Source organism: Babylonia areolata, chromosome 31, assembly GCF_041734735.1.
Source record: "Babylonia areolata isolate BAREFJ2019XMU chromosome 31, ASM4173473v1, whole genome shotgun sequence".
Taxonomy (NCBI): Eukaryota; Metazoa; Mollusca; class Gastropoda; order Neogastropoda; family Buccinidae; genus Babylonia; species Babylonia areolata.
In genome coordinates, this window is record NC_134906.1 from 10,955,039 (window position 1) to 10,980,041 (window position 25,003).

Here is a 25,003-nt window from a genome sequence, read left to right on the forward strand (position 1 = left end):
GGTCTCATCCGAATAACTAGCATCCAGGCCACCACTCAAGGTCTAGTGGAGGGAGAGAAAATATCGGCGGCTGAGCCGTGATTCGAACCAGCGTGCTCAGACTGATTCTCTCGCTTCCTAGGCGGACGCGTTTACCTGTAGGCCATCACTCCACTCGGTGAAGGTGTTGGATTTCAGACCCAGTGGTCACACAGTTCGATCCCTAGATCCGGCTTGGTGATGTGTCCTTGAGAAAGGCACTGTACTCCGATTTCCCTCACCTGACTCCACCCAGCTATGACTGGCCCGGGTACCTGACTTGGTTTGGGGAAGGGTTTAAACGACGGAAGGAGAGGATAGAACTGGGTCCCGCCTTCCTATGCTTCCGAGCCCTGGACACAGTGGGTATGAGTTCTCTGTCGTGATGGCCGTGAAAGGCTAAGGGTTATTAGACCTTTAAGTAAGACAATAGATACAACACAATACGTTATTAGACCTTTAAGTAAGACAATAAATACAACACAATACGTTATTAGACCTTTAAGTAAGACAATGAATACAACACAATACGTTATTAGACCTTTAAGTAAGACAATGAATACAACACAATACGTTATTCGACCTTTAAGTAAGACATTGAATACAACACAATACGTTATTAGACCTTTAAGTAAGACAATGAATACAACACAATACGTTATTCGACCTTTAAGTAAGACATTGAATACAACACAATACGTTATTAGACCTTTAAGTAAGACATTGAATACAACACAATACGTTATTAGACCTTTAAGTAAGACAATGAATACAACACAATACGTTATTAGACCTTTAAGTAAGACAATAAATACAACACAATACGTTATTAGACCTTTAAGTAAGACAATAAATACAACACAATACGTTATTAGACCTTTAAGTAAGACATTGAATACAACACAATACGTTATTAGACCTTTAAGTAAGACAATAGATACAACACAATACGTTATTAGACCTTTAAGTAAGACAATGAATACAACACAATACGTTATTAGACCTTTAAGTAAGACAATAGATACAACACAATACGTTATTAGACCTTTAAGTAAGACAATAGATACAACACAATACGTTATTAGACCTTTAAGTAAGACATTAGATACAACACAATACGTTATTAGACCTTTAAGTAAGACAATGAATACAACACAATATGTTATTAGACCTTTAAGTAAGGCAATGAATACAACACAATACGTTATTAGACCTTTAAGTAAGACATTCAATACAACACAATACGTTATTCGACCTTCAAGTAAGACAATGAATACAACACAATACGTTATTAGACCTTTAAGTAAGACAATGAATACAACACAATACGTTATTAGACCTTTAAGTAAGGCAATGAATACAACACAATACGTTATTAGACCTTTAAGTAAGACATTCAATACAACACAATACGTTATTCGACCTTCAAGTAAGACAATGAATACAACACAATACGTTATTAGACCTTTAAGTAAGACAATGAATACAACACAATACGTTATTAGACCTTTAAGTAAGGCAATGAATACAACACAATACGTTATTAGACCTTTAAGTAAGACATTCAATACAACACAATACGTTATTCGACCTTCAAGTAAGACAATGAATACAACACAATACGTTATTAGACCTTTAAGTAAGGCAATGAATACAACACAATACGTTATTAGACCTTTAAGTAAGACATTGAATACAACACAATACGTTATTAGACCTTTAAGTAAGACATTGAATACAACACAATACGTTATTAGACCTTTAAGTAAGACAATGAATACAACACAATACGTTATTAGACCTTTAAGTAAGACAATGAATACAACACAATACGAGGGCCTACCCCTGCTATCCTTCATTAATGTCTGTACACTCAGAGAAATTCAATACACACACGCACGCACACGCACACACACACACACACACAGACACACACGCACACACACAGAGCACACACACACACACACAGCACACACACACACGCGCGCGCGCGCGCGCACATACACACACACGCACACAAACACACACACAAACACACACGCGCACATACACACACACACACACAGCATACGCACACACACAAACACATACGCGCACATACACACACACACACACACACACACACACACACACACACACAAGCTCACACACACACACACACACACACACACACGCGCGCGCGCGCGCGCACGCACACACAGCACACGCACACACGCACACCAATAGGATTATGATTTTTTGAAAAATAATTTTCTGTTTCAATTAATTTGTTTGTTTATTTATTTATTTATCTATTCATCTCCCAATTTCATTTCTCCTTCTTCTTACTGTTCGTTGTGGGGGAGGGGGGGGGAAATCGCACCATAAATCTTTCGGTGTCAGTGTGCATGAGTTCTGCAGGTGACATTATTTACTTCTTCTTTGTGTGTGGGCCGCCACTCCGCCCACGTCACGTGTATAAACCCTTTTTACTCCCCGCCATGTAGGCAGCCATACTCCGTTTTCGGTGGGGGGGATACGGGGGGGAAGGGAGTGCGGTGGGGGTGGAGGGGTGGGATGGTGCATGTTGGGTATGTTCTTGTTTCCATGATCCACCCACCCACCCACCCACCCACTGAAATGGATTACAGGGTCTTTTAAAAATGTGTGTATTTTATCTTATACATGCGTATACGCCACGAAGATCTGCTGTCTGCACATCTGTTGACCTGTGAGATCGGATTCTTCTTCTTCTTCTTCTTCTTCTTCTTCTTCTTCTTCTTCTTCTTCTTCTTCTTCTTCTTCTTATGCCATGATGAATGAAAAATTGAATGTATGTGTATGTGTGAACAGTAAGTGCGTGTGTGTGTTTGTGTGTGTTTGAGTGTGTGGGCGTGAATGTGTACGTATGTCTTTGTTGCTTGTTTTATAATTGTGTGTGTGTGTGTGTGTGTGTGTGTGTGTGTTTGTGTGTGTGTGTGTGTGTGTGTGTGTGTGTGTGTGTGTAAGTACCTATGTACATGTAATGTACCAATTGTTCCAGTTTTTCATCGCTTTGTTACCTTTAATAGACTATTCAAGTTCCTATTCTTATTCGTCGTTCTTATTATTTTATTTTATTTCAGTTTATTTCTTTATTTTTATGTTTTGTGTCGTTCGTTCTTTATTTTTTATGTTTTGTGTCGTTAAATGGGCAGAATTGTAAAAAGGCCTTTACTGTGCCTAATTCTTTACCCATTAAAGATTCAATCAATCAATCAATCAATCTTCTTCTTCTTCTTCGTTCGTGAGCTGCAACTCTCACGTTCACTCGTATGTACACGAGTGGGCTTTTACGTGTATGACCGTTTTTACCCCGCCGTGTAGGCAGCCATACTCTGTTTTCCAGGATGTGCATGCTGGGTATGTTGTTGTTTCCATAACCCAACGAACGCTGACATGGATTACAGGATCTTTAACGTGCGTATTTGATCTTCTGCTTGCGGTATACACACACACACGAAGGGGGTTCAGGCACAAGCAGGTCTGCACATAATTATGTTGACCTGGGAGATCGGAAAAAATCTCCACCCTTTACCCACCAGGTGCCGCCGTTACGGAGATTCGAACCCGGGACCCTCAGATTGAAAGTCCAACACTTTAACCACTCGGCTATTGTGCCCGTCATACATGTGTACTGATACACACGAAAGGGGTCCAGGCACTGGCAGCCGTCTGCACATTTGCTGACACACGGTGACAAGGATTCGAACACGGGACCCTGAGAGTGAAAGTCCAGCGCTTTACAGTAACCACTCGGCTGCTGCGGCACCATAGTTTGTTGTTACAGATTACCTGTCAGTATCAGTATCAGTAGCTCAAGGAGGCGTCACTGCGTTCGGTCAAATCCATAAACGCTACACCACATCTGCCAAGCAGATGCCTGACCCAACGCGCTTAGTCAGGCCTTGAGAAAATAAATGAATAAGTAAAAAAAAAAAAATTTTTAAATGAAACAAAATAAAATAACACAAAAAATAATAATAAATAAATAAAAATAAATAAATAAATAAATAATAAAATAGCACACACGCACACACACAAAAAAATAAATAAAAAATAAATGATAATAGATAAATGCATAAAAATACTACTACTACTAATAATAATAATATAATTATAAGGCGCAAAATCTTGATGAAGTCAACTCTAAGCGGGAAAAAAAAAAAAAGGAATATCAGTACAGAGACGTCTCCACCATCGATGCACGCTTGTCAAAGTGCTTGCCCCCTCGTCAATCATGCTAGCTGCACAAGAAATCCTGCAAACCCTCATCTGCTTTTTGATCACTGTCATTTGCAACTCATTAGCTGTTCTTTCTCTTTTTTTTTCTTCTTTTTTTTTCTCTCTCTCTCTCTCTCTCTTCAGTTTCTGGAGTTTTTTTGTGTTGTTTTTTTTCATCAGCAGATCGGACATTTTTCAGCTGATTAAATGCCATCTCTACAGAATTATCATTATGTGAGGATACCATCACTTGTGGGGGTGAGGGGGGGGTGGGTGGTGGGGAGACTGGGACAGTAAAGAAAGAAAGAAAAAAAAATGAACGAAAATTAATAGCAACAGCACAGGAAATTGTGTGTGTGTGTGTGTGTGTGTGTGTGTGTGTGTGTGTGTGTGTGTGTGTGTGTGTGTGTGTGCGTGCAGGCGAGCACGCGTGCCCATGCATAACAATTGGATAAGACAAAATTTTCAACGAAAAAAAGATAGTAATTAAAAAAAAAAATAAAAAAAAAGAATTCGAAAAAAGATGGGACAGTTTTCGATGTGTCTCGTAACAGCGAACACGACAACCAGAATGGGGCACTTATCTGCTGAAATAGAGACGACATCAAAGCAAATAATTCTATAACAACTAAAAAAAACAAAAACAACAACAGTAAAACGGCAATGACAACCAGATGATCATGACCATGTCATCATAATGATAACAAATTATAGATCCGTCATCATAATTAAAATAATAGCCAAGAAAAAATTAAATAGGGAGATAAATAGATACAGATAATAAAAAAAATGAATAGGGAGATAAATAGATAAATGAATATATAAATAACTGAACCTGAAATTCTTCGATGGAGTATGGCTGCCTACATGGCGGGGGTAAAAACGGTCATACACGTAAAAGCCCACTCGTGTACACTACGAGTGAACGTGGGAGTTGCAGCCCACGAACGCAGAAGAAGAACCTGAAACCGATTTTTTTTATCTAAAAAAAAAAAAATCATAATCCTATCGGCTACTCGCTTCCCATCCCGGCCATATATTTTTTTACCAAAGAATTCACCAATTACTTTCCTACGTTAGGATTCTTTCACTTGTTGGTTGACAAATTCGTGAGTGTGAGCGTGTGTGTGCTGTCGACAGGTGCGTGCGCGTGTACCGGCTGTATACGTTCGTGTGCACATCACGTGTGAAACACGAACATATATATATATATATATATATATATATATATATATATAATGTTTATGTCCGTGCGCGTGACAGTGCCAGTGTTTCCATGTTTGATATACTGAAATTCTTAATGAGATGATAGTTATTCTTACCTTAACCGTTTTTGTTTTGTTTTGTTGTTTTTTGGTATTGTTTTGTTTCGAAAAACTTAGGAAAGCAACTGCTCTGTGTGTGTGTGTGTGTGCGTGTGTGTGAGTGTGTGTGTGTGCGCGCGCGCGCACGCGTAGGCGTGCATGTGACTGTCTTGTCATTTGTAACCTTTATGTTCAATGAACTTAACAATAACATTTTTAGATTGTCTTGTTTATTCGAAACACTCATATTTTAGTGAACATCAGATATGTTTTTTTTAGTCTGAATAGTTTTCTTTTCTCGCGTGTGTTTTTGTGTGTACGTGCACGCGTTTTTCCATGAGTATGCCATCATATGATCCATTTATAATTTGATTAATCAAACCCTTGTAATTTTTCTTCTGACCAGTTATGAGCGCACTGATGTTAGCCTCTAATTATCAACAGGTCACGGTGCAGTCTGGGGGGCTTTTGTTTGTTTGTTTGTTTGTTGTTATTGTTGTTGTTTTTTCCAATAGGTATTGTCGGACATCACGGGACTAAGGGAGGGAATTTTGCAAACTAAAGCAGCTCAATGTCGACCCAGAATTAGGTCCCTTGTTCTGTGCTGGGGTGCAGACGCACATGTAAGTAGTTCAGGTAAATTTCTTTTTCTTAAATCGCGCAACAGTCAGATTTTATTGGACGTCAGACTTTTTTTTTTTTTTATTGGTCTGCAGAATCCCTCCCCACGCCATGTCACACACACACACCTCATACTGATATGATGTGTTCTGATGTTACATGCTAAAATATCTATCATATGTTTATCATGTATTCTGTGTTCTCTGTACTGTCCAAACCTTGGAGACGAAGCACTGAAAAAAAGGCACAGTAACCCCATGTCACACAAGCTTTAACTCACTCAGTACGGCCAGTCCTCTCTTCTCTACAGAGACCCCTCGGATGTCTAGTTGGTGTCTGAATGACCCAACCTTTAGCTTCCGTCGTCAGAATTGTGGTATTCTTTGTCAACATTCACGTCTTCAGTATAAGAGCCTACCGCTTGCAATATTTTGATGATGGTAATTGGGATGAAACGCTGTTAACGTCGTCTCTTTCGCCGTTCGTATGGAGAGAGTTAAGCAAATGACAAAGTGCCAAAGTGTCGCTTATCTATTATTAGTTTATTGGACTCCAAATCTGTTTTTCTTTTCTGCTCCATTTCGCCTGCTTTGCATCATTTTTGCTCTGATTTGTATCCCCCATGTCACTAGAGCTCTACAGATAATGACATCAAACATTTCAGTGTTCAATGTTCTGTGTGTGTGTGTGCGCGCGCGCACGCGTCTCTGTCTCTCTCACACATACACACTTTAACAACCAAGAGCACAAACAAGCAGGTTTTAATACAGTCACTCCACACACACGTTTCTCAAACAATTCATGACAGTAAACCAGTTATACCATTCATCAACATGATCCTCCCTTAGTTCCTATCAAAATCATCCATCCATCCAGCAGGCATCACATAGCATCATTGTCACAATGGCCACAGACCCATGAACACAACCATGTATTAGGCATTACCAGTATTGTACTGTGTTGTGTTGACTTGTATTGTGTTGTAACTTGTATTGCATTATTTTTGTTGTTTTTCATATTATATTGTACTATAGTGTAGTGTTGAGGTCGACATTCAAAACCTTCAAATTTCTCTTGCACAAATATTCCTAACCCAAAGTTTGTGGCTGTTCTGAGCTTGATAAAACTGTATTTTGTAATTCATGTATTCTTATTCAAGACTTATTTAATTAAACCATCGGTATTAAGTTATGTTTGTTTGATTTGATTAAAGACTTATTTAAAACTGTATGTTTGGATTCTGCATAGAATTCTGATTTCAGCCCTGATCTGGAAAAAAGAAAGAAAGAAAGAATAGTCTACATGTAGCATGTGCTCTTGACTATGTGTGTGTGTATCTCTCTCTCTCTCTCTCTCTCTCTCTATATATATATATATATGTGTGTGTGTGTGTGTGTCTGTCTGTCTGTCTGTGTCCGTGTGTGTGTGTGTATGCATACATGTACAGTATGTGAGTCTGTCAGAGTATATATGTGTGTGCCTGCATGCATGTGTGTAACTAATTAACTTGAGTGGTATCTATACTTCAAAAATGTGATTCACAATGTACTGCACATTGTTCAGAAACTGATTCAAAAACAAAACAAAACAAAATGTAATAAAATAGTACAGTTGCCTCCTGCTTCTTCACCATTAAAACGATTCTATTCTTCGTATTTCATTGCCTCTTTACCCATAAACAATTCATATTTCCAACCAAAAACAAAATCGCCACAACACATGGCCATGGTGATTTCCCCGAAATCATGTATTTCACACCCTATCAAACAACAAGCAAATTGTAAACAATCTCTTAACATTCTCAACAGACTTGATCTGACCTTAAAAACTGATCAGACATCAAGGATTTTTCCACACACACACACACACACACACATGGGTGCTCTGCTGTGAGGGCACAACACAACACAACACAGCCTTCCTACCCTCGTTTTCAGTCTCCTCTTTCAAATGCTCCCAACAACAGAACAGGGACAGTCCCGTGTGTAGGACACAGCTTCAAGCATTCAGCTGACAGCGATAGTCTCACTCACACTCTCTGAGCAGCAAGTCCCTACCCCCAGTGACACACCAGCAGAAACGGTCCTGACCTGGTGTCACTGATAGTTACACATGTGCACTGCCGTCCTCGTCTCTCTAACCAGTAGCCTCAAACACTCTAGTGTTTTTTGAAAAAAAAAAAAAAAAAAAAATGCTGCAACAGCTTCAGGATTCTGGTGATTGGTCTCACTCTGTCTTTTTTTTAAATTCTCTCTCTCTCTCTCTCTTTTTTTTTGTTTTTGTTTTTTGCTGCCCCATCATCTGCACCTTTGCACCTTTTTCAGTGGCATTACTCCCACACCACTCTCACAGTCTTGAGCGAGATATAATCGTATACACCCACAGATGATGCCCTACTCCTGTCCGCCCCAATCTACAGACCTTTAACACTACGGTGTGTCGAAGTACAGGAGGAGAGGTTCCTCCGCACACTGTTGCCGTGTGGTGGTGGTGGTGGTGGCAGCTCTGCTTCCTGATCCGCTGTCCACCACTGACGTAGTCATCTCCTCGTCCTCACTCTGCTCCCCCCGCCCCTCAAACTTGATGTGCGCCTGCGTTGTGGGCTGCTGCTTGGTCTGGTACCGCAGGATGGTCTGCTGAATGTCCAGCATGCACTGCTTGCGCTGCCCATAGTCCGTGATCTGCTGGAGCTCGTTGGCGATGTGCCGAGCGAACACCATGGCGGGCTGGTCCTGATCCGTCAGACTGGTGGCCAGCAGAATCTGCACCGCTTTCAGTGTGTCCGCAATCTGCGAGGATATCCGCAGGCTGTCCGTCTGTGAGCGCTGCGGAGACTCCGTCAACACCGGCTGCCCTGCCGCAGACTTGGCGCTCCTCGAGTGGGATGCACTGCCGCCTCCTTGTCTGGAGAAGGAGACACTGCCTCCGCTGGCACCAGCAGCGCCAGTCAGACTGCTTCTGCTGCCACCGGCCGGGGAGACCCCAGCCTCTCTGCGTCTCTTCCTGCCGCCATGAGAGTCTGCCGCCCTCAGCCCTGCGCCGTGACTGCTGCCGTTCATCAAAGTGCTCAGCACGTCCAGGCGACGGCTGCTGGCCCTGACGGGGCGGGAGGAAGTAGCCGAGGAGCGTGGTTGAGTGGGGAGGACCTGCATCTGAGCCCTCCCCTTGCTGGCGGAGGGCTGGCTGTCTTCCTCTCCGGAGTCCAGAGTGGCACAGTAATAGTCGTCGGTGTCGTTGCCGTCACCGTCGTCCTCGTTCACTGCCCCGCTCTCCTGCCTTCCACTGTCTGCCTCCAGACCCTGGGTCTGCACATCACCAACAGTCCCCCCATCAGGTCAGGAGAAAAGCTTTATGAAGAACGCCAGAGCCAAGCAAAACACCCAACTTCCATGATGACTGGAAGCAAAATTCAATCACAGTCATTCCATCAAATCTTTTCTGATCTTGAAATGTGCCCACTAATTTTGACTTTCCATAGAATAGGTTATATGTGCTGGCATGAACAATCTTTTTTTTCTCTCTTTTTCTCCTTTTCCCCCCCACTCAATATACCTAAAAGACTGAATACCAGACCCACAGTGTAACATATCTACAAGGTTCCTCATCTCCACCCCTAAAATACCACATTGTTGCCCCACTTTTATCACACTCACAAATTCAATTCAATCTCTAAAATTGATAACTGCAGCGCTTGAATTCGATTTTAAATAAAAAGCTGCAATAACCCTTTTAACTTTTCAAAGTGCTAAATGTCTCTAATATTTGAATGGGAATTGAAAAATCAGTGCTGAAGTCTGATTTTCTATAATGTAGGGTTTACCTGTAATGGGAGGGGGGTGTGGGGGGTAGGTTGTGTCTGACCTGTTACAATATGACATTAAGTTACATTAAGGGACAGTAAGTAAAGGCTTATTGTCAAAAGTGATACTGGTATAATAAAAATTTTTTTTAAAAAACAGCACAAGAACAACTTTTCAACCTCTAACCACATTGTTATGGTGTCACACCTAACACATGAGTAGTAACACATGTAGTGATGTACAATACTGTACAATACAAACCCACTGTCTCATGAGACAAGACTGAGGCCACTCACCTGAGCATGGAGGACGTTGTCCCTGAGGAACGAGTCCAGGAAGTGGAACCAGCGCCACGACGACTTGTAGCTGCTGCCCGGGGTGCTCTCCTCTTCCATCACCTGCTTCAGCTCCTGTGAGTACTTCTTGTAGATGGTGTCCAGGGCTGTCTGCATCTGAGAGGCTGCAACAAGGGGGTGGGGTGGGGTGGGGGGGGGGGCAGTTCGGTTTAGTTGTGGTCTCCCAGCCCCTACACCCCCACCAACCCTCCCTCTCCCCTTTGTCAAAGTGTGGAGAACAATTTTGGTTGGAGAGCCATGTCATGTTTTTGTTGTTGTTGTTTGTTTTTTGTTGTTGTTGTTGATTTTTTTTTTGTAGGTTTTGTGTGTGTGTGTGTTTGTGTCAGTGTTTGCAGGTAAGCCTCTTTAAATCAACTGAGAAACAAACTCACAAACCCACCATGTGACACTAGTATTGTAGTAAATCAATTGAGAAATACACTCACACACCCACAATGTCAATGTGACACCCCCCCCCCCCTCCCAACCCCCCTGCAAAATCCTCCCCTTCCCTCTTTATCTCTTATCATGCAGCAATAGCATACAATTAATAAAATAATCTAAATCTGCACAAAGCAAGAAAAATCAAAAACAAAAGGCAAAGAAGAGAACACATCACTTACTGGAATATTCCTTTCCAGTTTCCAGTCGCATTCCATTGATAATAGTGCGGATGGCGCCGATGCGGATTTTCTTCTCCTTGTAATCTGGGTTTTTGGTGTTCCACAGGCACTCGCACCCAGAGTACAAGCCAAGCAGCACATCTGTTTCATGTTTTGACAGTTCCATGGATTTGTCGTGAGCCATGATTGTTCCTGACTGTACTCCAACCCTCTAGGAAACACTTGGGATAATTTGTGTCTATGGTGTTGACATTGGTATCACAGGATCTTTCAGTCCTGAAGTATGAAAAAGTCGGTTAATTGTCTTGTTCTCTCCTGATCCTTCTTGAAGCATCCTTGGCTGATGTATTTTCTTCTGACTGAAATCTGTAAAATACAAAACTACATAAATATATTAGTCAAAACATATCTAATTAATACATTGTTTTTTATATGATGTATGAATCTGTATGAACATGCCTGAATACTTTTACTGTATCAACATGTTTGTATATCATACAAATTATATATAATATGAATAATATGCTGTATGCTTTGACTATCATTGCCTGCTTGTCAATGTGTGTATCATTCACACACAATGATACAGAGCAAAACACTGTAAGCATAGTTATAACTTCAAAGATTGTTCTAAAGCTAATGACATGAAAGTTTGAACTGAAGTTTCATCAACATATTAACCACAAGCACAATAAACAGCCCAATGTTCACTTCCACTGGTTCTATGGCATTTCATCCAAATGAACTGCACTCATACAAATGGAAGACTGCACATTATCAAAAATAAATAGCTTTTTATAGTTTTAAAAATGTCTACTTTCAACTCTGAACACCATACAGTGCATTGTTATCATCATAAATGAGATATGTTGATGTTATTTGTCATAATAATACTGAACAAGAGAAAGTGACGGAAAGAAAGGCTGGCAAACAACTACATCTGTCGATGTTCTAATGAAATCGATAATGTGGAGTTACTTCCCTCGATCCTTTGATATCAATGATCAAAGATGATTCTTCTGCTACTGGGTTACAGACACTTTCTTTGCCTCGCTTCACTAATCTGCAGTGGAGTTTGCTTACCGGAGTTTGTATATAGCTTGATCTGACAAGTACAACAGTCCTGCTGTGCTTGCTTTACCAGTGTTTGTGTGGCTGTGTCGCGATGATTGTCAGATTGTGCAGTGTGTGCATTTGTTGTTCGGTGCGACAATCGAATCGCAGAGGATTCCATAGACTAGCATTTCCCTTATATTGAAACTAACCCCACATAGCTGTCACCGGAATGTAACCAGCAGTCAGAGTTAATATCACATACCTGATCTGACGTCTAACATTCCCAGTTGGTATCACTGTTTTGAAACACTCCACTTAGGCATGGTGAAAATGCTCTCCACAACACAGCGTGCTGTCAATACTTCAGAACTTCCGGTTCGCCTCGTTCTCGATACGTGCCCAAGTCGCGCGAATCTACGATTTCACTGCTGATCCTTCACACCAACTGCACGCACGCACATACAAAATATATAAGCACACACACACACACACACACACACAATGATACATGTGCACTTCAGTGCATGTGTACACACACACACACCACACACAAGTTTGTACATCAGTTACCCTTTTATTCATAGGGCATTCACACACACACATGGAGACAAGAATGCATGCAAGCATGCACACACAAACACACATATGCACATGAGTGCATCTATTATCACTAAAAGTGAAAAGACATAAAATGAAGGAAAGAAAACAATTGTTGCATGTAATAACCCTTCTTATCACAATTTGATATTATATAGCTCTTCAACATCTTCCTGGAAAGAATCATGACTGATGCACTTGAAGACCACAAAGGAACAGTCAACATCGGAGGCAGAGCAGTCACCAACTTATGTTTCACCGACGATATTAATGGCCTAGCAGGAAAAGAAGAGGAGCTAGCTATCTTAGTGGACCACCTCGATAAAACCTCTAGAGCCTATGGCATGCAGATCAGTGCAGAGAAGACCAAACTGATGACCAACAACACCAATGGCATCAGCACTGACATAAGAGTGGATGGACAGAAGCTAGAAACTGTCCACAGCTTTAAATACCCAGGAGCAATTGTGACAGATGAGGGATCCAAACCCGAAGTACTCTCCAGGATTGCACAGGCGACAGCAGCGCTCACAAAACTGAGGTACATCTGGAACGACCGGAACATTGCACTCGGCTCAAAGATCAGACTGATGCATACCCTGGTGACATCAATACTCTTGTATGTTTGTGAATCGTGGACCTTAACAGCTGAAATAGATTACATAGAACCTAACTCAGGTCAGAAACCAAGCTCTAGAGCTTTACAAACACTGCGTCATTTGCACAACAGGCTGCCTACCTGGGCAGAGCTGACTGACGGGGGAAGGCTCACCTTGCCACAGTCAAAATAATGCCAGACTTGGTCACTGTGTAAATACTGTGCAGGATTAGATTAAAGTTTGAGCAGACCAAGAGAGACCATCAAAATCAGATATAGGCTGAACAGCCTTAGCAATCTGTGAATCATATCTTATCAGATATGTCCCTGTGAACGTAGGAAACACAAATATAGGATTTAAGCCAGATCTGTTATAATTTTGCCAATTAATTTACTCTCATTTTGAAATAAATAAATAAATTTCTTCCACTAACTGGTTCCCATTCTCCTGTCCACCCCACTTTAATACAATGTTCACATCAATGAAGTCATGAAACGTGGGCACATGACTGAACAATCACACAAAAGCTATTTTCTTCAAAATCCATGTACCGACAGATATCCTAAAAGCAGACAAAACCACAAGGAACCTCATGTGTATTACATGATGTGCAGGTCATTGATAATGGTGCATGCATGTGTGAAATTAGATCATTCGTTTAGTGGACAGAATTTGCCAGTGACAGCATATGGATGGAGTTGGCTGAAAAGTAAAAAAAGACAATGTGAATGCAGATGCTTTGTCACGAAGAGGTAGATCAGAAGAAGCCGTCTTGAATGCTGTTGTAAAAATGGACATTATCACCAACAGACAGCGTCTGTGATAATTATGTGTAACATTTATCTCTCTCCTAGAGGTGCGAAACAAGGATGTCTACTTAGCCCCTCACTGTTATTTTTTCATACATGAATTCGCCACTGATCTGTCCATAAACGGAAAACATGTTGTTCAGTTAATTTTCTAGTGCAAGTGAAATGTTTTAGCTAATGTTTCCTGACAATGTTATTCTTTTGTCTGACTGTTACTGGGATTTAGAGTCAACTTGATGGTCAGAAAAGAGAAACAGATCAATAACACTTGACTAGGAATTGTGATAAAACAATCCTAATGGTCTCAAGAAAAGGTGGTTATTTGTGGGTCAAGGAAAAATGGTTATACAGAGATGAAGAGGTAAAGGTAACAAATTTATTTAAATTTAGAAAATGATTTTTACAAGCAAATTGAGCATTAGTTAAGCTTTGTCAGATGTTCATAGAAAAGCAGAAAAAGAAGTCATAGAAAATATTGAGGTCACTGAGAAAATTAAACGCAATTGATGGATGCCTGTTTTGGAAGCAATCTGACACAGATTAAATCAATTCTGTCATATCCAGGTGAGGTATGGGAATTATGAGAAGACAGTAGCGAAAATGAAAACGTTCGTATGCATGCTGCAGAAAGATTTCTAAATATACCCCTCCACTCATCAAATTTATGGGGAAACTGGGAGATTCCATTGCCGGTCATATCATCTGTAAAATGCACTAAATATTGGTAGAAATAATGAAATTGCCAATGTCAAAAATATGCAGACAAGCATATGAAATCTTGTTAATGCATGAATCTGGTGACTTTAACTAGGTATCAGATATACAGAAGACTGAAAATGGCTTCAGAATTGCTTGACTCAGCAGAGGTGGTTTTAAGTATGGCTTTATGACCGAGTTCCATGACTAACGATTGACAGCAAATGTGGCATTCATAATTGAAAAAATGGGGAATATAACTCTTTCTATTCATTCAAGTGTTCACACAGAACAATATTTAACTTATATCAGAAATAAATGATACAAAGACAAGTTTCAGGCTGAGGGTAAGCAAGTTAAAAAAAAAACTCCAAGCAATAGTTTCAAAATGAAGCCTACCTAAATGACACTATATGCCCATCATACAGAAGCTATTGCGAAAATGAACACTTTTTGTTCCATTGTGTTGCTTTCAGAGATAAATGTAAGCTTTGTTGTGCAATAACATCTTTCATACACCACGCTGGTGCAAATAACATTTCTGATCTTTTGTCCATCAACTATGACAGTATTACTTACAAGTCTCACTAAATACATTGCAGAATCAATGTCGATTAGAAAAAAGATTTCTGAACAAGGGACTAGTTAATCTTGTGTTGAACTAGTAAAAGTTTCGCGCATGCGCACGTGTGCCAGTGTGTGTGAGAATGTAGTATGTGAGACTTTATTTTCACGTCCATTGCAGTTAGAAAAAAAAGTTTATGCATCCACATGCATAAATGAATAGATTTCAAATAAAACCGGGAACATGCAACATTTCATACACTCGCACACGCATACATCACACCATAAGAACTCATAAACATCAGTCTGGGGTCTGTAAAAGCCATTTCTTTTATTTATGTACACAGTATTTACAATGTCATTTCTGGCGGCAACAAAGAGAGAGACAGAGAGAAAGAGACAGAGAGAGAGCACAATCTATTTGTGGAGTTTACGCAAGTTCATTAGTTCACAATCTGCAGCAAATTCTGAAAGGGGTCTAAATCACACAGCAGAACCACTCTCACACAAACTAACTCATCACGTCACAAGCTACCAGATTCAGTGATGTAACCTGAACATGAACCTTGTCAGTTATTTATGTCACCAACAGATCTGTATGATCTTCGTCAGTAACACAGATCTGTCATTTACAAATACAACAAATAGAACTGCTACTTTCCAACCCAAAACATGCTTGACATCAATTCAATGATTTACATACATCCCCAAAGTATTTCAAACACTCTTTTCACTTTAAAATCAGGTTTACATTCAGGGAAAAAAACCTACCTCAGCTAGAATGTATCGCAGACATATCTTTTCATAACAAACAAGCATAACTTTCAGGCAGTTCCATAACACAAATTTGATGGGGGTTTTTCAAAACATTAGTTTGATATGAGTCGAGTATACAGACCTAGCTTTGACACATCATTTTTTATATTATCACAAAATCCTATCTGGCAACTTTTAACTCATGTTGTTGTGGATGGTGACAAACAATCAAATCCTGTTGTAGTTAAAAAAAAAATAAAAAACCCTACTAAATGCCTAATGGTCAAGAAAAACTGACTCAACATGAACAAATAAATAAATATGAATAATATATGATTCCCCCCCCCCCCCCCCCACCCCCAGCCATTGTGTGGAAGAATGTTGCGCTTTCATTTGTGTGTGTGTGTGTGTGTGTGTGTGTGTGTGTGTGTGCGCGCGCGCTCGCGCGTGCGCTCTATACTTCAAGAAAATAGTGTGACTGAATTGTAGGTTGTTAGTATTTTATTTCTATTTCTATTTTTTTTTTTGCCGTTTTCCCAACAGATGTCATTTCACCAATTTGTCTCCCAGTGGAAACTATTCATTCCAAAACAGGCTTGTTCAAACAGGACACAATTATTCAAAACCAGATTTTCAGACAGCAAATATTCCAGACCTGGTTTGTTCTGAAGTGATATTTCTTTAAAAAAAAAAAATGACTACTTGTTTCATGGCATCACTGGCATCTGACTAAAACAAAGAATTCAAAACATAAGATGCCTGTCTTTGTACATGTTTTTTTTTTTTTAATCATTATTATTTTTAAAATTTATTTACCATCTTTTTTTCTCAAGGCCTGACTAAGCACGTTTGGTTACGCTGCTGGTCAGGCATCTGCTTGGCAGATGTGGTGTAGCGTATATGGATTTGACTGAACGCAGTGAGGCCTCCTTGAGATACTGATACTGGTACATGTATGTATGTACTTTGTCCAGGAAAAGAATGAGCACACCAGAAGCCACACTAGACTGGAGCGTGCGCGCGTGCGCACACACACACACCATAGTGGACACACAATATGCTCATGTTGTTGGGTTGTCCCCCCCCACCCCCCCACAGGCGGACGGAGCAAGGCTGTGTATCTACAGTGAGAGCTACATCACGCAACCCTGACCTCTCTGACACAAAAAGGGTCATGATGGGGCAGGGAGTCAGTTTCATGCATGACTCAGTGACTATGTGTGTATATATATATGTATGTGTACATAACTACATGCATGTATATGAATGTGTATTGTGTGTGCGTGTGCGTGTGTTTATGTAAGTTTGTGCCTGCCTATGTGTGCGTATGTGTTAGGGTAGCTGTTAGATACACATGTATGTTAAAATGTATGTATGCAGTGTGTGTGTGTGTGTGTGTGTGTGTGTGTGCGCGCGCACGCGTGTGTGTGGTGTGGTGTGTGTGTGTGTGTGTGTGTGTGTGTGTAGTCACATTTTGGTGTGTGTATGTAACATAGATATGATGTTTTATGTTAACAAAAGCGTTTTTGTAAAGCACCTAGAGCAGATTTCTGGATAATGTGCTATATAAGTATCCATTATCATTATTATTATTATTACTCAGTGACCCAACTGCTGGCTTCATCAACTCACAACACACATGGCAAAAAAACAACAACAACAAAAACAAACAAACCAACAACAAAAAAACCACACAAACACTAACAAACCCAAACATGGGTATTTTCAAAACAACTACAAGGTCTAACCAATGAAACAGTCCTAAAAACTATGGGGTAGTAACAAAGATCGATCAAAAATTGGTCTTCAAAACTACAAGGTCAAAGTAATGTATGTTGGTCGTTTGAATGATGAGTATATGCAATTAAAAATCTTTTTTTTTATTTTATTTTATTTTTTTTTTTTTTACAGTCCCCAAAATGTTATGGTCCTCGCAATTTCTGATGATCTGAAAAATCGTTGGGTCCAAGCATCTTCAACTGATCCAACACTAAGTCCCAGGCCATCTTTAATATATATTTAACTACAAGATGAAGAAAAAAAGAATTGTCCTTCAAATTGTTTATAATTATGGTCTGTATGATTCTCCTAATTTTCTTGTCCAATCTGGACTGCATCTCAAAGCCACAGACTGATATTGTGACCACCTGAAGGCTTACTATGATGGAATACCAATGTCATAAAAACTCAACAAGGGGTGGCCAGTGTGAGGCATTCACTGGCAGAATTGTTCTTTTTTTTTTTCAGAACAGGGAAGAGAAAGAAAGGATACTGATGCAGGTAGCTCACAGGGAAACAACATGCTGTCAAAAGGACCTAAGTTTATCACCACAAAACATGCAACACCTCAACAAGCTATAACCAGAAGCTGGAGAAGAAATGCACTGTATTATTTTTCAAAAAAAATCAAAAACAAAACACACACACACACACACACACACCAACTGAAAATAAGCAGGACCGCAATCGTATGGGAATAAAGACAGGGAGAACACACATGTTCACATAGGCACAAGACAGGAAGCACACCTTTGTTGCTGGATTGATTATATTTTACCTGATGGTTTTCATGTCCTTTTTTTTTTCTGTAAGTCATTCTGTCCTAACTTTCCTTTTTTAAATGCATAAAAACAAAATAACTGCTGCACATGAATTCATTCATTCAAAAAAAAAACTTAAACAAATGAAAACATTTCTAAAACATACAGACATGACCTGCTCTATCGCACACATGGTTCTAAGCTAAAAGCAAGATCAACAGCATTTCAACCTTTCCTCCTCTCAAAAAATCATTGGCCAGTTTTAAAACTGCAATGGCTTCAAAAAGTGACCCCCCCCCCCCCCAAAAAAAAAAAAACAACCCTCAGCAAACTAAATTTCAGACAGAAACTGTCCTCTTCTGTCAGTCTTGGGGGTGTGGATTAGTCTCAAAGGAAAGAGAGCACAAAGAATGCTGCAAACAAATCTGTTCTCAGTGAAAGAGTTTTTAAAACCATGAAGCTGGTCCAGGCAATGGCTATGGACTGAGGTTTCTTTACAGTGCGAAAATCCTCTCCTGAAAAGCAGCTGGAACTAGTTATTCTTGATGCAATGCCAGCAAAAAAGACCAGATTTGTTCACATCTCCCCCAGCAGTCAGACACTGCTACTGTCAATCATCGATCCAGTTCACATCCCATCATGAAGCTCAACAGCAACTGCATCTGATTTCTTCTTTTTCATCATCAGTGATGGCCTAGAGGTAACGCGTCCGCCTAGGAAGCGAGAGAATCTGAGCGCGCTGGTTCGAATCACGGTTCAGCCGCCGATATTTTCTCCCCCTCCACTAGACCTTGAGTGGTGGTCTGGACGCTAGTCATTCGGATGAGACGATAAACCGAGGTCCCGTGTGCAGCATGCACTTAGCGCACGTAAAAGAACCCACGGCAACAAAAGGGTTGTTCCTGGCAAAATTCTGTAGAAAAATCTACATTGATAAGAAAAACAAATAAAACTGCATGCAGGAAAAAATACAAAAAAATGGGTGGCGCTGTAGTGTAGCGACGCGCTCTCCCTGGGGAGAGCAGCCCGAATTTCACACAGAGAAATCTGATGTGATAAAAAGAAATACAATACAATACAATACAATCATCATCTTCTTCTTCTCCTTTCTCTCTGTGAAGAGTGACTGGGGCACCACACACGACAGTTCACCAGAAAGGATGCAGAACAATGAACAGCAACTGATATGAAACATTCCAGAAATAAACCCAACAAAATACTGCTGACCCAGACATGAACCTAACACAATGTTTCTACACGAATCCAGACATCATCAACCAAACACAGTGTTTTTGAACTGACCCAGACATGAACCAAACACGATGCTTCTGTTCCAACAAGCTACAAGACTTGCAGCTCTAGTAACTCCTGTGCACAGCTTTTAAAGCACCCTGATACCAAAGAAACAGACCAGCTCCAGTAACTCCTGTGTACAGCTTTTAAAGCACCCCGATACCAAAGAAACAGACCAGCTCTAGTAACTCCTGTGCACAGCTTTTAAAGCACCCCGATACCAAAGAAACAGACCAGCTCTAGTAACTCCTGTGCACAGCTTTTTAAGCACCCTGATACCAAAGAAACAGACCATCTCTAGTAACTCCTGTGCACAGCTTTTAAAGCACCCCGATACCAAAGAAACAGACCAGCTCTAGTAACTCCTGTGCACAGCTTTTTAAGCACCCTGATACCAAAGAAACAGACCAGCTCTAGTAACTCCTGTGTACAGCTTTTAAAGCACCCCGATACCAAAGAAACAGACCAGCTCTAGTAACTCCTGTGTACAGCTTTTAAAGCACCCCGATACCAAAGAAACAGACCAGCTCTAGTAACTCCTGTGCGCAGCTTTTAAAGCACCCCGATACCAAAGAAACAGACCATCTCTAGTAACTCCTGTGTACAGCTTTTAAAGCACCCCGATACCAAAGAAACAGACCAGCTCTAGTAACTCCTGTGCGCAGCTTTTAAAGCACCCCGATACCAAAGAAACAGACCATCTCTAGTAACTCCTGTGTACAGCTTTTAAAGCACCCCGATACCAAAGAAACAGACCAGCTCTAGTAACTCCTGTGTACAGCTTTTAAAGCACCCCGATACCAAAGAAACAGACCAGCTCTAGTAACTCCTGTGTACAGCTTTTAAAGCACCCTGATACCAAAGAAACAGACCAGCTCTAGTAACTCCTGTGTACAGCTTTTAAAGCACCCCGATACCAAAGAAACAGACTATTTTGAACGTGGCTCTAGAAGGGGAGCATCAAAGTGTTCACTGGACAAACGAAAGAGATTCTGCTGTTCAGATCTGGGAATGGGGTGGGAGTGGGGTTGTGAGGATCAATGGCTCAGAATGACCAAACAACCTGCTGACCGTGGAACATCAAGTTATCAGCGCAGCTTGGATAAAACATCACAAAGCTGTTCACAGAGCCTCAAAAGAAGCAAACAAGTCTTGACATAATTCTAAAACTAAAGTACAGATTTTTTTTTTCTTCTTCTCATTCATTACCTTGCTTACAGCCCAGCCGACCACTTAGGCCCAAACCAGAACTGCAAACACTGTGATTGACGATTCAACAGAACCTGGAAAACAACAACTACAACAAAATGTGGAAAAGAGAAGAAAGCAAAGAACACCACACCTTACAACTGTCAACAGCAGAAACGTAACAGTCATACCTGGGAACGGAAAGCCGTGAGCAGTCTCTGGTATGGAAATGATCAGCTGTTACTACGTAAAACACCCTGAAGAAGCCAGAGAAATCAGTGAAGACAGCTGATAAATGTGCATAAACATGTTCATTAAAATGTGGCTACTGGGAAACATGCATGTCACCGACACAGCCAAGAATGGTGTACACACATATACAAATAGACAGACATAGACATCTGTCACTAACATATGAACAACTAAGATTGGTAAATGCATTCTGTCTCCAGAGTTCTCCATCTGAAGGCTCTGACTCCCATGTTCACTCATATACATATGTGGGCTTTTACGTAAGTGTATGATCATTTTTATCACCGCCATGTACGCAGTCATACTCCGTTTTCAATGGAGAGGGAGGGGGGGGGGGGGGGGGGCATACTATGTCTGGGTGTGTTCTTGTTTCAATAACCAACCAAACGCTGACATGGATTACGGGATCATTAACGAGCATATTTGATCTTCTGCATGCATTGACACATGAAGGGGGTTCAGGCACTTGCTGGTCTGCATGTCTTGACCTGGCAGATCGGAAAAATTCAGCATCATTTCACCCCCCAACCCAAAAGAAAAACTGTGCAAGTTACCAACAGGTCCTTAATTTTTTTTTGTGAACCATGTAGTTCTAACCACTTTAGACCTGTGAGATTACAATGCTAAGCAAAAAAATCTGTTAACCTATCACCTGCTATTCAGAACATTAACATGTTACACAACATCTACCAGCAGAATAAATAGACCATTGTGTGACTGATTTTGGGGGATTAAAAAAAAAAAAACACCCCCACCAAAACCTAAACTCCCGGATGGCTATGATCATAATAGGACTCAGGGATCATATAACAATGTATCCCACGCAGCAGAATGAATGAGAAGTTCTACAACCCCACCCCCTCCATTCCCCCTAAAAAAATAAGTCTCAAGAATGATCATGGCAGGATAAAGGCATTTTTTGTTCTATAAATCTGTTCATCATGGTTGCTTTTGGCACCCCCAACAACACAGAGCAATATATATATATATATATAGTCTAACGCAGCAGAGCGAATGAAACACTCTGTGTGTGTGTGTGCAGTGTGTGCATGTGTGAGTATGCACAAGTTTTTTATATTGGTATGCACTTGTATGTATCCTAATTTCTACTGTATCTGTGTATGGTTTTTGATTTATGTTCGTACCTTGTTATGTACTATCCCCCCCCCCCCCCCCCCAGTATTCCTTGTGACCCCGGTACACAAAGTAATAAAGACATATTCTATTCTGTATTCTATTCTAAACATGAAAAAGTCAAACTGCTTCAAGTCTCAAGGATGGACCAGTCTCCACTGGGAGTAAAAGTCAAAGGGAAAGGGGGGAACAACTGCTGCACAGAAGGCTGCTAGCACTGACACAGCAATGAGTAAAGAGTAAGATTTCCACACTCGCACTCCTGAGAGAACAGTATTAAACAAATCCTGAACTCAAAACTACTAAAAAAAACAAAAAACTCTCTCAGCACCAGATGAAGTGTACAAAACATGTAAAAAAAAATTTTTTAACAAAAAAAAAAAAAAGAAAAAGAGTCGAGAGAGAAAAGAAAAGAAAAACCAAACCCCTCCCCTCTCAAAATCTAACATGTTGTTCGACGCTAAGTCACTTTACTTCCAAGAAACAAGCATACAGGAAAACTGGTACAGGCTAGGACATACATACACACACACACACACATATATATATATATATCATACTGTGGGCCACCGTCTTTTAATCGTAGCTTCATGTGCAACAATTATAGCCTCAGCAAAATATCCAACATTCAGCAGGAAAAGAAAAGAAAAAAAAATTAAATAAAGAAAGAATCTGATGAAACACTAACCACACATGAAAATCTTCAGGAATGCTCCCTGCACTGCCATCAGTGGTTTCCCCCCCACATACTGTGGATAGGAGGGTGGTAGGGCAGGGGACGGGAGGGAAGTTCACATGCCAGTTGTACAGCTAAGGCAGCAGACTAGACTATCAACTTGTTCACACAGCTGACAAAGAGTAACTTGTATACAGGACCAGTAATCAATAATGAAAATTAACTTCATTCATAGCTGACATGCCCTTGCTGGGGGCGGGAATACACAACTGCTACTGAAGCTCGGTCATTGAACAAAAAAAAAAAAAAAAAAAAAAAAAAAAAAAAAAGGGGGGGGGGGGGGGGGGGGGGGGGGGGGGGGAAGAAAGCAGCGTATATACTTTAGAGAAGAAACATGGACACACTCGCAAATGGACAATTCACTTTTTTTTTTTTTTTTTTTTTTTTTAACTGATGAACTATTGGAAGCAAGAATCATCAAGCTAGTAGCCTTCTTTGACTGAGAGATCGGTTGAACTTGGTTGTCATTAAGAATCATCAACAAACCACAGGGGTAGCACACAAACAAAACAAAAAAACAAAAAAACAAAAAAAAAACCAACCCTGCACACATCATAACATGTAGCGAGAAGAAAAAAACAAAAACAAAAAACAAACAAAAAAGCACACACAAACAAACAAACAAAACCAAGCCAAAAAAAAAAAAAATTAAAAAAAGAAGAAGAAAAGAGAACTTGATACAAATATGGCCATCAAATCAAATCAAATCAAAAGATATGGAAGCGTTTATGATGAGAACGTCGACATACATGCGTCTCCCCATACTGTAGTGGTTCATAGATTCTGGATAGACAGAAAACATGCACAAGACTAAGAAAATGTGTGTAAACACACACACACACACACACACACACACACACACACGAGAGAACCTGCAACTGCATACCACAAGGACTTCTTCTTGTCACTGAATGGGACTTTCTTCCAAACTCAAACACAGATTAACAAGCCAGAACACAAACAAACAAACAAACAAAAAGCAACACAATAGATGTGAATAACATATACCATATGGAACACATTTGTCAATAAATAAAGCATAATATAGGCACATCATTACATTGCAGGAAAATCATTCAGAGAACAAGCAAGTAACAAAATGTTTAGTGTCCCGTGTATCATTTTTGTATATGTCTGCATGCAAGAGAAAGAGAGAGTGTGTGAGAGATAATCTGTATTTCGATACTAAATTTCCATTGCACCAATAATAATGGCCAAAGGAACTCTAAAGGATTGGTTATGACTCCAGTGAAAATGCATGTATGTGTGTGCCCATGTGAAATAAACCATTTGTGTGTGTATGTGTGCGCGTGCGCGCGTGCATGTGTGTGAGAGAGAGAGAAAGAGCACTCGTGCACATATGTGTGTGTGTGTGTGTGTGTGTGTGTGTGTAAGTGTGTGTGCGTGCGCGCCCCTGCCTGCATGCATGAATGTTTTACAGATAACATATCATTCAAGCATGAGATCGGTCAAGACTGTAAAGCTAGTCATGAAATATTTCAACGGAACAAATGTTTTACAGTTCGGCAGAAACAAATAATTCAGTTCTACTGACATCAATTAGGACATAAACACACATAAGCACCAGCAAGTTTTGTTGTTTCTCTTTTTCTCTCTTTTCTACTTGTCAAAGATGGATGAAAACTAAAGAGAATCAAAATATATATACATATATGAGGAAGCAGAACAGCAATAAAATTACTTTTAAATAAAAGAAAAAAGGAAAAAAAAGCTAGGTAGCTACTCATGTCTTTGAAAAGAATGTACAAACACCCAGTTTGCACCATTTTACTGAGTCTTCCTTTTTTTTTAACCCCTTCACAGCTCAACATCAACAAAG

The 25,003-nt window shown here is 40.3% G+C and overlaps 1 protein-coding gene across 1 annotated transcript; it reads right to left on the reverse strand.

The window, feature by feature from the left end:
- Nucleotides 1–8,361: 8,361 nt before the first annotated feature.
- LOC143275926 (uncharacterized) lies at nucleotides 8,362–12,374 on the reverse strand. The gene is made up of 4 exons (XM_076580267.1): nucleotides 12,262–12,374; nucleotides 10,944–11,309; nucleotides 10,282–10,445; nucleotides 8,362–9,490 (listed from the first exon to the last, which is right to left on the reverse strand). The coding sequence occupies exons 2-4, from the start codon at nucleotides 11,125–11,127 to the stop codon at nucleotides 8,615–8,617; spliced, it is 1,224 nt and encodes a 407-aa protein (XP_076436382.1). The 5' UTR covers nucleotides 11,128–11,309; nucleotides 12,262–12,374; the 3' UTR covers nucleotides 8,362–8,614.
- Nucleotides 12,375–25,003: the final 12,629 nt, after the last annotated feature.